We start from the raw sequence: 15605 nt of genomic DNA on the forward strand, positions 1-15605 counted from the left end.
AACCATCTGTTTATCTTCTCTAGTACAGGATTGTATGCAATCAGTGGCAGGGAAGAAAAATTCTTGTGTATCGCTAATGTTGGATGTATTTTATGCTATATTTATGCAATATTTGATGATGTTGAACACATCTGAAACTTCGATATTTTGAAGGCAGAAAACATCTTGAAAACAAGGAGGGAACCCAAAGATGTCTCTATCGAATAAAATTACAAACTCATGGATGGCTTGTGGACTACTGTCGCTTCTTTTTCTGGGAGATGGAGGACCGAACTACTAGAGCAAGCGTGAAAAATAATCCGGCAGCTGTGACGAGCACCTTCCAGCCTCTGAGGCTGCAGTTGTTGCTGGCAGCTCTCGTCCTTGCAATTATGTAATCAGGTTCATCCTCTTGCCCTTCTCTGTCTGAAAAACATACAAATAACATAATATTTATGTTTTTGAATTGAATACAGACGGACTTGGAAGTGTTTGGATGGAGTATAATTCATTGCAATACAACAATACGACATACCTGTGTCTTCTTCATCAGTGTCCATGATGAGGCGATTAAACCATCTCTCTTTAACAATTTCGTCATCGAAACCAAGGCAGTATATTCTTGGTATATGCTCCCACATGGACAAATCTCCCCCGATGACAAATGGATAATTAGGATCTGATTTGGTGTTGTGTTGGGTACTTATCATCATATTATTCTGGTGCTCTTGCATAAGCTCGACACCAAACTCCTTTATCCGAAACAACTTATTTGGTCCAGTCATTACTGAAACCACCAATTGATCTCCACATTGTAATATTGTTTCATTCTCCATCTTCCAATGGCTCAACCATATCATATCTTCTCCGCCACCTGGGATACCATAGAATAATGGGCAATAGATCCACTTCAGACCCTTGCTCTTATTACTTAATTTGATTATGATTGAAACCCATTCCCATCCACCATCATGATAATTAGAATTCTCCTCGTTTGCATAGGTAGCAAAGATGTTCAAGCCTCGGATTCTATGACTAGAAGGGAGTAAAGGGACACTAAAAGATATGGAGGACTTGGTACTTTTATAGCTGAATCGGCCTGGAACCTCATTCCCAACAAAATATGTGCTGAATATACCACATTGATATAGTCCCTATGAATTTTCCATGATCATCACAACATTAGTAAGTCATTTACTTCCCATTGTATACATGACATGAGAGAGAGAGAGAGAGAGAGAGAGAGAGGCGCACCTGGACAGGGCTCACTTTTGGATGTGAGAATAATTGGCTGTTCATTCGAATTGTAGGCATGGATTCCAAGTTGCACAAGCCCAAAAGTTTGATCATTTCCACATCAACTCTATCAATAGGCTCTAACTTGTACTCGTACTGCCAGTAAACTAGATTCCAGTTGTTATCCACCCTGTACGTTGCAGACCATGGCTCAGGGGAAAGAGGTGTTATTTTTCTTAATGATATGCATCCGGCTATACTCATCCTTTGGTGTACTTTCGGCAACCCCACAAGCGATTCGAGTCTATTACAACCCTTGAAAGAGAGTTTATCGAGCTTCCTCAAACCTTTGATGAAACCTGGCAGACTGCAAATTGGATTCTCACCTAACTTTAGTTTTCGCAACGAGGATAGACTGCTTAAATCCCTACAAAAGGCATCATCATAAAGATTGCACCCCATGAGACTTAACTCTAGTAAAGAGCATGGAAAAGAACTCAAGATAGTTGAACTTCTTTCTGGCCACAATTCACTTATTGGAATTCCATCTATTTCAAGAACTTTCAAAGACACCATCTTCTTCATCATCTCCACTGGAAACTCTTCAAGATTTGAGCAGCCAGATAAAATGAGTTTTTCAAGTGATTTAAGCATGCACATGTTCTTCGGAAGCATCCTAAGATTCTTGCAATCCTTCGTATTCAAGTACACGAGTCTCTCTAGGTTTCCAATGGACTCATGAACATCAATTAGGCTGGTGCAATCAACAAGAATCAATTCTTCTAGACTAGGGCAAAGTGAGAAGTCCATGATTTTAGTGAGGGAATGGGAATGGCTGACGTCAAGGATCTTCAACGATGGAAGAAACTGTGGAAACAAAGGAAAAAAAGAAAAAGAAAAAAAAACAATGAAATAAGTATCTAACATAAGAAATTAGTTATCGAATTAAAGAAAACATTGGAGTTCATTTTAACACATGGAGTTAGTCAACAAATAAAAAACTAACAAAATAAGGAAAATGAATTGAAATGCGTAGAGTAACATACTTTTGTTCCTTTCCAGACTTGTCTTAAGCTACTATGTTGCATTTCAAGAACAATTAGACACTCCAAAGGAAGATCAATAGGTATAGAATCCAATGGAAATTGAAGCCAACACAACCATCTTAATCTTGTAGGAAAATCTGCATAACATCCATCCAGTCGTACATGACTAAGATGGAGTAGTTGTAAATTGCACATCCTTTCAAATGCATTGGTTTCCAAGACGGTCTCATTTGTGTTTATTGGTCTGTTTGCAAGATGCATACGCATATCCAGGGCAAGACCTTGAATTGTTTGTGTACCCTAACAGAAAAGAAAAGAAAAAGTTAAAACATTATTATGGATAATTTTCACAAGGAGAAATACATATATAGACATAAAAGGCATGTTTCTTACGTTCTTTTCCCTCAGTACTTCGAAAGAATCCTTATGGCGCCATAATCTACTACGTTTTCCAGACTCTTCTGATTCATGGCGAACAATTTCTCTTCCCATGTCACGGATCATGTCATGCATTTGCACGTTGTTGTATCCATCAATTGTCACCAAGCATCTATCAATGAGATTTTGAATGCCAACAATTGGAAAGAAATCACATCCATCGAGTATTCTAACAGTGTAGTTTTTGCCCCTTCCTATTAGGAAACAAGCAATGTGGAGGAATAATTTCTGGTCATGGTCATCTTGTAAATTGTCATAACTTATTCTTAGTTTATTCATGATTTCACCATTAGGGATAACTTTTAGCTTCTCCAATGCACTTTCCCATACATCTATACTTTCCCCTGATAAAGAAGAACCCAATACTTTTAGAGCTAATGGAAGTCCGCCGCTATGTTGCACTACCATTTTTGAATGCTCCATGTAATCTTCTATGGGACGATCCTGGCCAAATGCATGCCAACTGAAAAGCTCTAGTGATTCATTGTAATTCAAAGTTTCAACTTTGTACACCTTTGTCACTTGATGTGCTCTTAGCAATCTTTCACGCCTAGTTGTTATAAGTATCTTACTTTCGGGATAAAACCGATCTTTCATTTTTAGTACTGCATCCAATTGGTCCATATGGTCCACATCATCAAGGACAAGTAGAACTTTTCTAGAGCTTATGGCTCTTTCAATCTTAATTATTCCCTCACTAATAGTCTGTATTTCCACTTTTCTACCGATCAAAATATCAGAAAGAAGTTGCATTTGTATTTGAACTAAGCCATTTGGTTGATCTGCTCTTTCTTTGATATTTTCAATGAAACTACTTCCTTCAAAGCTTCTAAAATTTGAATTGTAAACATGTTTTGCAATGGTTGTCTTCCCTACTCCAGACATGCCATACACAACAAGTATACCAACATCACTTGATCCATCTTGTAACCACATATTGATGCGTTCGACTTGAAATTGGATTCCAATCAATTTTGGTTCAACACTCAATAGTGTACGACTTAACTTGTCTCCAATCACTTTAACAATTTTCTTGATAAACTTTGACTCGTACCTAATAATTTGCAAACAAAATAAAAAATAAATCAAACCTTTCATGTGTAATAAACCATCTTAATGTGACTAGGTTTTTTTTTTAATTTGTTTTTTATCAATTGGAAAGTGGTAGATGTTTTCTCTCGTGTATGGTACGTTATATGTGTTTAGTTAAGTAATTTGGCACTTGTTGTTATTACACCTAAACAATTATTAAGTTTTTAGTGGAATAGAGCTGCCCAATTAAGATTTCACTTCAGGGAAGCTGCTAACATTTTGGGTTAGAAGGGGACAAGTGGCTTTAAGATAGACTAGCCTTTATGCATGCGCTCGCACGCGTATAGAATGTATTTTTTGAATCACGGCGTGCTACATGCGATTTACACGTTTTAAATGTATTTATATGTGTAAATTGACAAAAGGAAGTAAATGAATAATCTTAGATCATGTTAGAAGAAACCCATCATAAACCAATTAAATCAGCTGAATCCACATAATAAAATCGGTCTCTGTAGAATTACATTAAAAATAAATAAAATAATATTTAATAAACAACTGATTGAATCACATTATTGCTAGTCATTGTGTGGCTAAGCCCACCCCTCCCCCTTAGTGTAGATAATATTGTTTGTTAAAAAACAAAAAAAACAATCATTTGACAACTAATTTAATCATATTATTATCCGCGTGCAAAATACTTTTTTTTATAACAGGCATTATACTCCTCTTAAGATGTTTTGAACATGTTTAAAAATAGAGAAAATAATATTTAATGAACAACTGATTGAATCACATTATTATTAGCCTATTGTGAGATACCTATTAAAAAAAACTGTTAAAATGACGAAAATACTCCTGTCACATTTGATGCATTATTTTGGATTGCTTTTGAAGGTTTTTTGTTTGAGGGGCATTTTTGTCCAAATATTTTTTACGAAGCTTGTGAAACCGAAAAAATACTATTCATTGGGCTTGTTGGCTTCATATATACTAGCCTTAATGCATGCGCGTGCATGAGTTATTTTTTTTAATCACGGCGTGTTACGTGTGAATTACACGTTTTAAATGTATTTATATGTGTAAATTGAGGAAAGTCAAATATTTAAAGTAAATGAATAACCAATTAAAGCAGCTAAATTCACATAATAAAATCGGTCTCTATTGAATTTACATTAAGAATAGATAAAATAATATTTAATAAACAACTGATTAAATAACATTATTGCTAGCTTATTGTGAGGTTAAGCCCACCTCCTCCTCCCTAGTGTAGATAATATCGTTTGTTAAAAACAAAATCATTGAACAACTGATTGAATCACATTATTGCTATCATATTGTGATGTATTAATTATAAAAATTAAAAAATTAAAAAGAAGTGTACAAAAAAAATTAATTATTAAAAAATACTATTAAAATGATGAAAATACCCCTATCACATTTGATGCATTATTTTGAATTGAAGTTTTTTGTTTGATGGGCATTTTGTCCAATTATTTTTTGAGAAACTTGCGACCCCAAAAGTCACTGTTCATGGTGGGCTTTATATATAAGAAGATTGTGGCAGTAAAAAAAAGTACAAAAATAAAAGACATAAGAAGGATAAAGAGAAACCAACGGTCTGGGGAGGTAGAAAAAAAACAGAGAGATAGAGAATGGGATTGTGAGAGAGAGAGAGAGGAGAGAGAGAGAGAGAGAGAGAAGAGAAGAGAGAGAGAGAGAGAGAGAGAGAGAGAGAGAGAGAGAGAGAGAGTGAAGTTTTGGAGATCAGCAGTGAAGTTTTAGAAGGAGGTGGAAGCTAAGGGTCTGGGTTTTGAAAGAGCAAAGGTAAAAAAATTAAAAAATTAAAAAATTAAAAAAAAAGAATGAGAGAGATATGCTGCTTTAATTTTGGAGTTTTTCTCATTTGATTATAAGTATTTATCTGAAAGTTTTTGTATACTTTTTGTGTCTTGGGTCCCTCTATCCCTTCTAGTTCGTGAGTAGGGCATATGTGTTTCGTTCCGATAAGTGAATTTGTGGTTGAGCTCAGCTCATTTTTGTGTGATCCATTTGCGGCGAAGGGATCGCATTGTGTGATTTGTTTTTTTTTTCTTTTTCTTAACAAGTATTGCTATGTTAAAAACTTTCTTTTAGTTTCGCTAATACTATGATTCAAAGTTCTATAGTTCTTAAATTTGATTTTATGCAAAAGAGAAATTTAACTGAGTTATACAGTTATCTTTTGTTTCAATAAATGCTTACTCCCTACTTACTGAGCTTTAAGAGCACACCTATATTTTTGTTTTGTTTCCATTCGATTTTATAAATTTCAGAAGCAGATCGTGAAGGTATAGACTAGAGCTTACTAAGTATCATGACTCAGTGCATTGCTAAGCTTGTCCATTTATTTTGCGGGGATGTTTAGTGAACCACTATGTCTCAGTGCATTGCTAAGCTTGTCCATTTTTTTTTTTTGGGTTGTAAACTTTTCTGCATGATGTGGTTGTTGTATATTTTTGAAGTGTAATATTAATATTCGAGTTCTAATCAAGTATGTTTGTAAGTATAACATGAGTTAAATTAGAATGAATGTGAGTTTTAGCAGAAGGTTGTAAATGTTGGGATGTGACATCATTTCTCACGGAAGTATTGGATGAATGAATAATGAAGTGGGGAATTTAGATAATTAATAAATCAAACATACGTTGATGGCCTTTATTTGAAAAATAAAAAAAGGACTGCTGACGAAATTAAAATGAAAAGAAGGGAGTACAGCGTAGAATTTATACCGACTATAGACAAATACAACATAGATTACCTCCTAACTTTTTCCCACACTTGCTGACATGAAAGTTAATAAATTATTACTTAAGCATTGATAAATATGCTTGTTCTTGCTGGTGACACATTATTTACATTTTTTATCTAAAAATTTAATTTTTCTACCATTACCTTTTTAAAAATAGATAATGCTAAGAAGACTTAATTTGTAAACTAAATTTTGTAAATTAAATGACATATAAATTAGTGATGAATTATCACTTAACTGTTGATTAACGTGATTATTTTTTATTAGTCACACATTACTTAGTTTACGAATTTAGTCTACCTAACATTAGCCTAAAAACTTTAAGCAAAGTGACCAGTAGACTAAAACGGAAAATGACTAATCTTTAAGTTGAGCCAAGTGTGATTTCTTTAAATTGGGATTATTATCCACTACTGAGATTGAATTATATATATACATATATACACACACACACACACACACACAAAGGAAAATTTCAGGTAAACTAAATTTGTAAATAAAATTTTAAAAATTAAATGACATGAAAGTTGATGATTAGTTTATTACTTAAACGTTAATAAACGTGCTCATTTTTAACACATCATTTATTTTGCAAATTATGTTTCTAAATTTGGGAACTTTCATGAAAAGAGATTGAGCTAAATTCATTTTATCCAAAAACCATGCTATAACTTTATTTAATGAAAAAAAAAATTAATGAAAGACCCTTAACTTTAATAAAAAGAATAAAATAACTTAAATTTTAATGAAAAAGACATAATTTTAATATTAAAAAAACTAAAAAAAAAATAGTGACTGTTCTCACACTTGTTATTTTATGAAATTTACTACACTGTTTATGAAATTTATTATACTGTTTATGAAACTTATTACATTGTTTATGAAACTTAACGGTACTATACTGTTTATGAAACTTAACGGTACTACACTGTTTATGAAACTTAACGGTATTACACTGTTTATGAAACTTAACGGTATTACACTGTTTATGAAACTTAATGGTACTATACTGTTTATAAAACTTAATAGTACTACACTGTTTATAAAACTTAATACACTGTTTATGAAGCTTAACGCGCGCTAAGAACACATGTTTATATTTTATGTTTTTTTTTTTATCTTTTTGTTCTTATGATTAAATAAAATTATTAGATGGTTTTTTTGTTAAAATGTAAAGTTTTGAAGTCTGTTTCAATAATTTTCCTTCTAAATTTAGTCTATCTAATATCATCCCTATATAAATCAAGGTCGCTACAGATCATATATCAATTTGACTCAAGAAAGAGAAGAGAAATGAAGAAAATGAAAGTTACCCATCAGCTTGATTTTGTAAGACCATGCCTGCTAGATCTGCAACCTCTGCAAGTGCCTTCCTCCATCCCTTCACCTTTTCCGGCGATTGAGATTTTTGGTGTCTTGCAAATGCTTTTCCAATACTTTCTGTCTGCTTCCTCACGTGGGACGGGTCGACATGGTAGAAGACTGGTAAAACTACATGGTCCGAGGGAGGCCTCTTGCGTTCAAGGATCATCACAAGCTCATCAAGGCACCATCTGGATGATGCGTAATCTTCTGAAAACACAACAACAGAAGCTCGTGACAGCTGGATCGCTTTCTGCAGTCCCGGCCTTATATATTCTCCTCTCTCAAGTTCATCATCGTCTCGGAACGTGAGAAATCCTGCGTTGTTCAAGGCTGTGTAGAGGTGGTCGGTAAACGTCTTGCGGGTGTCTTCGCCTCTGAAGCTCAAGAACACGTCGTAGCGATAACCCTGAAATTTTTTGGAATCAGAGGAGGTTCCTTGAGATGTTCTCACGAGAGCCATTGATGTGGATCGATATTCAAACCAAAAGAACTGGTCTTTGCTAGATGCAATGCAAATGTCTCTGTGCAGGGGATATTTAATTGGGTTATTCCTATCTACTTCCAGGAAAATTTACAAACAATTATAAAAAGGGTTGTTCCCATGCTTTTTAAAAAGGGTTGTTCCCATGCTTGACCCAAAAAGTCTTTCTATAAATCATGGCCGACCGCTAGTGGCAGACATTAAAACAAAAGGTTGTATGGGGTCCTTCCTATCTACTTCCAGGAAGATTCACAAACAATTATAAAATGGGTCGTGTTCCCATGCATTGACCCAAAAAGCTTTTCTTTTAAGTCATGGCTGGCTGCCAGTGGCAGAGTCCTAAAAATAAAATTGCACCTATTGTTGCAAATAGAAAGGAAATAAAACATAATTAAGTTGTGTATAAAATGCGTGATAAAAGAAGGGTTATGATATCTACACACCTCATTTTACTTTTTACGTACTTTTTTAGTTTTCGATCGTCGAATCGGATGAATTGAAGAAGATCAATAGACATAAATTAACAAGAGGTGTGTGAGAAGTAATTTAGAGTGTGTGGATAACACATCCCTAAAAGAAAGGGTCCTTGCACGCTTGAAAACGTCATTCGAAGAGGTTAGTAAAGAATAAATGAAGAAATACATCAATGAACCAAATAATAGTGTAAGATAACAAAATAAACAATGACATTGAGTTGAAGAGTAAGAATTCATATATATCATCTTTTCCTTACAGTACTACAAAAAAATACAACTCGCTTCTATTATATTACTAGTTTATCTTATTAAAAGTTGCTAAAGATGAGTATATAGGGTTTATGGTTTTATGGTATAATATCTACTATTTTCTTGACATTTATTTTGCAATTCCCATTCCACCTGCAAACTACTTTGTCAAGTCAATACCGCCACAACAATAATACTTGTTTCCATAGCTGCAAACAGAGTATTTAAAATGAGAATATAAGTTGAAGTGTAAATTGCATTATAGTTTGCAGTAATTCAACTATACTTACATTGACAAAAAGCAAGGAAAAAAATAATTATATCCAATTAGATTGAATCCAGAAGCTCAGTCAACATAACATCAAATGTTAAACCCCCTTACTTTGCGTTCCGTTGCCATGTGGATCTGTTTAAATTTGCTTTTCTTACCAAAATTTAAACAATAGAAAGTTCAAACCATATTCCCATACCTCCATGTCTCTATCCTGCATTACTTTGTTGATGCTCATTTCCAGTGGAAAATGCATCACTTGTAGTCTTTTTTCACAGTTTTTTCTTATGGGACCTGCTTTGATTTTTCTGGTACCGTCTTTGCTGCAAGCGTGGAGATGACGCCATGGTGTTATGTGATAAGAGATGTTGCAGCTTCAAATAAATTTCATTGGATATTCTGTAGATAGGTGAAAGGGGATAAATAGATCAAACTATTAAACTAAATCTTAGAAAGACAATTAGCCACGGAGAATGTTCTGGTTGGTTTCTAGCCACGGGGATAAGAGATGTTACATTGATGTAGTAGAGTACAGCATTCTCAGTCAAATGATTAACCAACTAAGAACCCACATAATTAAAATTAAGTAACTGTAACCTGTCATTTGGAGCCACGGAGAATGTTCTAGTTGGTTTCTGCTTTTTTAGGTGATGTTTTCCTATTTGACTGAATGTATCACAGATGCTGCTAATGTTGGGATGAGAGGCAGTGCAACAATCTGTCCCAAGAAAAAGTACAGCTTGAAATTGAACTTCTGTTAAATTCTCTGCCAAAAGATATATCTTAAGCTGAGGAATTATAATCTTACTACCAACAAACATTTGACCCAAAATTGAAAGGAAAAATGTTGAAATTGATAATTGATAAAGCAAACTCTGCAATTTTATACAGAAAGGTTGACAATGGCTTCAAATTTAACTCAAGATATAAAACTACTTGTATACCTAATTACTGGAAGAAAGTAGAGAAAACCTAAGTGCTTCTATCCCAGGTTATGATGCTCTGCAAGGCGATGCTTGTGATAAACCACCATATGCAACGGCAGATAGCAAACTATAATGATAATGACAATTATTATTTCAATAAATAGAATGTATGATTCAACATAAATATATTGCAATCAATTTGATCATAATCAAATCATTAAGATAATATGCCCTGCAACGTAAATTCATGAAACGCCATTTTACACTGTCACAGATTTCTAATCAGGTTGGTACTCCTCCTTTTGATCCTACTGAGTTTCGTCACCTTCTCAGGTCGCTTACATACCTCACTTTAACTCATCCTAGTATTGCCTTTGCGGTCAATCATATTGCTCAGTTTATGGCTCGTCCCACTATGACTCATTTGGTTGCTGTCGAACGTGTTCTTCTTTATGTTAAAAGGGTTTGTTAGACTTGGTCTTAGTTTCGGCCTCACTGTGGTCCACTTGTTTCTACTTGGCTACTCTGATGCAGATTGGGTTAGTCATCCATACACTTGTCGATCCACCTCTAGGTATCTTCTTTTTCTTGGCCCCAATCTCATCTCTTAGAGCTCTAAATAGCAGCCAATTATACGACGTTCTAGTGTGGAGTATGAGTATCGTGCTCTTGCTCACACTTGTACTGAATCTCTTTAGGTCTCCTACTTACATTGTGAAGTCCAGTGTGTGAATTCAACGCCCATTTGTTGGAGCAATACTAGAAAATATGAAAAATAACAATATAATTCCAATGATAATAATCATAAAGATATTCACAACATCAATTATATATGAGATTAATATAAACAACTAGAGAGAAAGTTAGAATAACTAACAAATTTGGAGATTGAAGCTTGCATAAATGCAATGTCCTAAAGATAGAATTTTGCCTCTACTCTTATGCTTGTAGTTCGGTAGGCGTCCATCTCCCAGGATTCAACAATCTATAATATGAAGTCAAAGCACTTCAATTTTCAGACTCTGGCGAACTTTATATATTTCGTACTCTCAAGACACGACTTGGAATTTGACTCACGAAGTATGAGAGAAACAAAGTGGGGAAACCCTATTTCTCAAGAGTAAAAATTAACTCTATTTTTCTATGTCTAATACCAATGGTTTCATGGGTTTATATAGAATCCAATTTCTACTTATTAAAGAGATGTAACTTTTCATCTATAAGTATACATCACTTATCAAGGGAATACACCTAAACAACATAACCTTTCTAAGAAATTGGTTGACAATATTTTTCATTCAATTATTAAAATTATATATGACAATATTTCATATTATAATATATAATTTCCAACAATCCCCCACATGAATGAAAAATTTGGAAGAATTTGAGAGTACAGGCGGACAAGAGATGCATCGGGAGAGGTGTTTTTTGGACTTGAATCTACCCTAGTGAATACTTATCGGATTTACTTGGTGACGCAATGAATATAGAATCTTGAACTGTTCACCGCAGTAGTAAACCGAGAAAATAAGCAACACACATCACTAATCCTAATATATTATGGTTCATACGATTGTGTTCATTTTGGTACTGAACAAATCCCGGATTCATGAGAGCTTTAGAGAATTTAGCCATCTCATACTCATAGAAGCGACCCACTTCTACTCTCACATAGGTGACCATTGATTAAGAATAGTCTGCTCTATTCCTCTTATTTATAAGATATCACTGTCATTAAGTATAAATATACATCCTAAAACTTCTGCAGACAACATACTTCTTCCATCATAGAAATGAGGTATATAGTGTGTTAACTTCTTTGAATCATGCCCAACCAGTTTGCCTATTGAACTTAGACCTTGGGATCTCCAATCAACTAAGTTAGGCTTCCGCCCGACTAATTCATTAGTTATGTTGGCTTTAGCCTCATTCCCCTCGATGATCAACTTACTCTCTAGTCAAACCTATAATAATTGGTACCATTTTGGTTGACTATCTTTAATGGTGTATACAATTCATCTTATGAAATTATATTTCATACGAGAGTAGTTGTTTCTCAATTTCAAGTCCTCAAAATTATATATATGTTGGGACTTTTGGAAGTAATTTGCTAACACTAGGAAGTAGACTTCCCCCACATTTAAGGTATTTGTAGGAAGGTCTCTAACTCTTCATACCTTAAAGTTAATCATTATAAGAGATAACTGCTTTTTATTCTCTCTCTTTTAATAAACAAATTACTCTTTACAATTTGGACATTGTGTTTAGCCCTTACTCGGCTAAATTATCACAAAGTACATTTCTCTAGCCTTAAGGCTGTATTCAATTCCATTATAGATTATGCCTTTGTATATCCACCTATATGTACTTTGACTTTAAGTTATCAAAATTCAAATTAGCCAGCATCATTGAATTCATAACATGTCCATCCATATTCTTGCTTAATAAGCATCATCATGTTTAATTTAATTGTGTATGCTTACTCAATAAGCATCAATTTCAATGCCTCATCATTCCTTTTACGAAGACCCCCACACTTTCAGTGTATACTTCGCAAAGGAATTGGCTTTGGTTTTATCCATGACTAACATGGCCTATGAGCAAAACTCATTTTTGTAGTGCCTTCACGTGTTACTCCTTTATCAGGAAGTGCTCATCATTCTATAAATGTGCTAATTCAATCAATGAGTTTGCAAATCATATAGCCTATATCCTTAGATGCCCAGCCACAACATCAAAGATTGCATTATGATCTTGTAGCTAATTGGGAGACAAAAACTCAAATATTCATGTTTCCGTATCACTATGGCTTTGAAGCTCTCACATATATATCTACAGTACACAACCACAAGTTTTGTGCCATATGCATACTAACATAAGAAAAACCTTCTCTTTTGCAAAGAAAGAGGCTACACAACCGCTAACAGAGATTTACTTCCTCAATTTAAAATGCAACTCATTTTTTGCGCTACTCTGCAGAACCAAACTCATAAACCCATAAGCAGTTATTGATTCTGCCCAACTACATTATGCGCATTGCCAAAGTAGTTAAGTCATTCTTACGTATAGACTTAAGGGTTGCAATCCTTACCAATACTCAACAAGAAGATACGAAAACTTTAATCGCAGAAAAATATGCCCAGTTAATGAGATGCATCATACTCATATGAATAAATCAATCTATATATATATATATATATATATATATCACACACACATTGGTCGAATGGGAATGAATTTCCAGGCAACCATTATATTTCATTTCTACGCCTATGACTTGTGATAAGTAACCTCCAGTGCCTATGACGTCATAATTTAGTGTTGAATTAGCCATTTACATGAGTCGAACCTAAAAATTATTATTTACAAATGAAGAGAAAAATCACTAGATTGTAATAATAAATAAGTCGCTCGCATTGATTGTGCAACGAAATGCTAATCAAATGAGATGGGTCTGGCTCAATCTCATATAGGCCTTACTGGCCCATAAAGCCCATTTAAGGCCCAAATGTTTTTGCTCTACGAAGGGGAAATTAATCGATAGATTTTGGGACTTGGTTTAGGAGACGGGTTGGGGTTTTCGAAACGGGTCATCCAGCTCGGTAAACTGCATATGAATGCTTAAACCCCAAGACCCAAACCCAAACCCTGCATCTTCTTCTGAGGCTCGTTTGTGCTTCTCTCAACTCTTGCAGTCTTTCTTCTCCTTTCAGCTTCAAAATTAGAATCTGGGATTCATAAATTGGTTTGGATATTGGAATGAGATTGTATGTACCATCAACTTTTAAATCCTTGTGGAATTAAATTGTATAAATATTTGGGTGTTTGATCAGACGTCACAATGGATAGAAAGGCTCGTGACAGTGACAATGAGTTCAAGGACGATGGCGATTTCGACAACGATGAGCTGAGTGTTTTTTATTTGTAAATTCTGTTATTGGGTTTTGGTAATCATTCGGTTTTGTTTTGGTGATTTTGTTGTTATTTGATGGTTTGTGGATGAAGCAGGAAGAGGATGACTTTGATGATGAGCAGGCGAGGAGGAAGAAGATGGAGGAGAAGTGGGGGAAGAGGAAAATGGTGATGGGCAAAACGATAATAAAGATGCCGAGATGGAAGAACTCGAGAAAAAATACATCAATCTTCGTCATCAGGAGCAGTAAGAGACTTCTGTTCACAATTCTTTTATGCTTAATTATGAACTTGTGATGCTTAATTAGAATGAAGACATAGAGCTAAATAATGTGAATATAAGAGATAATATGCATAGCAGTTGGAGGTTGGTGGCCAAATTTGATATTAGGTTACAGAAGTCATTGAATAATATAATAGTCCGCCAGTGTAGCTATAGAAATTGAATACTAGTGCCATTTTCATCTTAGCTCGACGCTAAGTTTCAGTATCTATTTAATTTAGTTATTATGAAAACACAAAGTGGAGTTATATATACATGTGCAATTCTTCAGTCCGAGATAAAAGGAAGGAACATACATCTTACATGGATATAGGCTGACATGAAGTTAATTTGTTCTTCGTTTATTCCCTCTTCCCATGCAGAGATATTTTAAAGAATCTAAAGCGTCATAAGGACGAAGATCTTAAAGGTCAAGCAGTAAAGAACCAAAAGGTGTGTGTTGTTCAAAATAATAGCTCTTGTAATATCCATGAAATAGATTACCACAGGTCGCTTTAGCTTTTTCCTTTTTTTGTAGCTTTTTGACATGTTAAGATGTTATGTTCTTACCTGAGAGGTTGTCTGCAGGAGCCAGTTAGGTCTTTATTTTGTGATTCACATGAAGGCGTCAATGCAGCATATCCTGATCTAGTCGACTCATCAAAGAGAACTTTGGATTCTTGAGCAGAACTACAAGAGGTATGACTGTCATAAAAATTTGTTGCCTACCTATTACTACTTGGTCTGTAGTTTATCTTCATACCTTGCGGTAATATGAAAAGTACTTTATACATTATTGTGATTTGTTGATATTGCCATTTGTATATGCTATAACATTTATCACATCATGCTATATTTCTTGTTACAGGCTTTCGTTGGGAAGAACCCTTCTTCCATCTTTCAAGCAACATATAGTATGTACAAACTACATTTATCAAACTATTATATTTATTTTGTAATATAATTTGGCTCTCCGTTGTTGGGCATAATCTATCATTTTCAGCATGACAAGAATTGCCAATATGTGAAAGGTTTGCTATGCTTGGTGTATTACATTTTGTGTTTGAAGTTTTTAATATCCGTTTAAATTCTCGTAAAGTGCGTTTAGCTTGTAACTATACAATTAGCTAAGACAGAG

At 34.4% G+C, this 15605-nt stretch overlaps 2 protein-coding genes across 7 annotated transcripts in view; one reads left to right on the top strand and one right to left on the bottom strand.

Moving 5' to 3' along the window:
* Positions 1-116: 116 nt before the first annotated feature.
* Positions 117-8517, bottom strand: LOC125469494 (disease resistance protein RUN1-like). Its single transcript, XM_048566876.1, has 6 exons — positions 7836-8517; positions 2655-3753; positions 2262-2561; positions 1234-2082; positions 515-1133; positions 117-405 (listed from the first exon to the last, which is right to left on the bottom strand). Exons 1-6 carry the CDS (start codon positions 8345-8347, stop codon positions 236-238), a joined length of 3549 nt encoding a protein of 1182 aa, XP_048422833.1. The 5' UTR covers positions 8348-8517; the 3' UTR covers positions 117-235.
* Positions 8518-13901: 5384 nt separating this feature from the next.
* LOC125469507 overlaps positions 13902-15605 on the top strand; it is an 80444-nt gene continuing 78740 nt past the window's right edge. For 2 of the 6 annotated variants that reach the window (XR_007251792.1, XR_007251793.1), the window contains exons 1-4: positions 13926-14452; positions 14851-14920; positions 15056-15166; positions 15336-15381. The gene's annotated coding sequence lies outside the window, so the exon portion shown is untranslated. Of the gene's footprint in view, positions 14453-14850; positions 14977-15055; positions 15167-15335; positions 15382-15605 lie in introns of all 6 variants that reach the window. The other 4 variants (XM_048566899.1, XM_048566900.1, XM_048566898.1 and 1 more) reach the window with 4 other exon arrangements.

This window comes from the organism of the source record quoted next, unplaced genomic scaffold (assembly GCF_019419815.1).
Source record: "Pyrus x bretschneideri cultivar Hongxiangsu unplaced genomic scaffold, Pyrus_bretschneideri_v1 Contig43, whole genome shotgun sequence".
NCBI classification, from domain to species: domain Eukaryota; kingdom Viridiplantae; phylum Streptophyta; class Magnoliopsida; order Rosales; family Rosaceae; genus Pyrus; species Pyrus x bretschneideri.

What these genes read in the sequence shown, in the direction of transcription:
- LOC125469494 (XM_048566876.1), bottom strand. Translation starts at nt 8,347, where the DNA reads ATGGCTCTCGTGAGAACATCTCAAGGAACCTCCTCTGATTCCAAAAAA. An exon ending in TTACAAAATCAAGCTGATGG is followed by an intron (nt 3,754 to 7,835) that starts GTAACTTTCATT and finishes GCAAATTATTAG; the next exon opens with GTACGAGTCAAAGTTTATCA. An exon ending in AAGTCTGGAAAGGAACAAAA is followed by an intron (nt 2,083 to 2,261) that starts GTATGTTACTCT and finishes TTGTTTCCACAG; the next exon opens with TTTCTTCCATCGTTGAAGAT.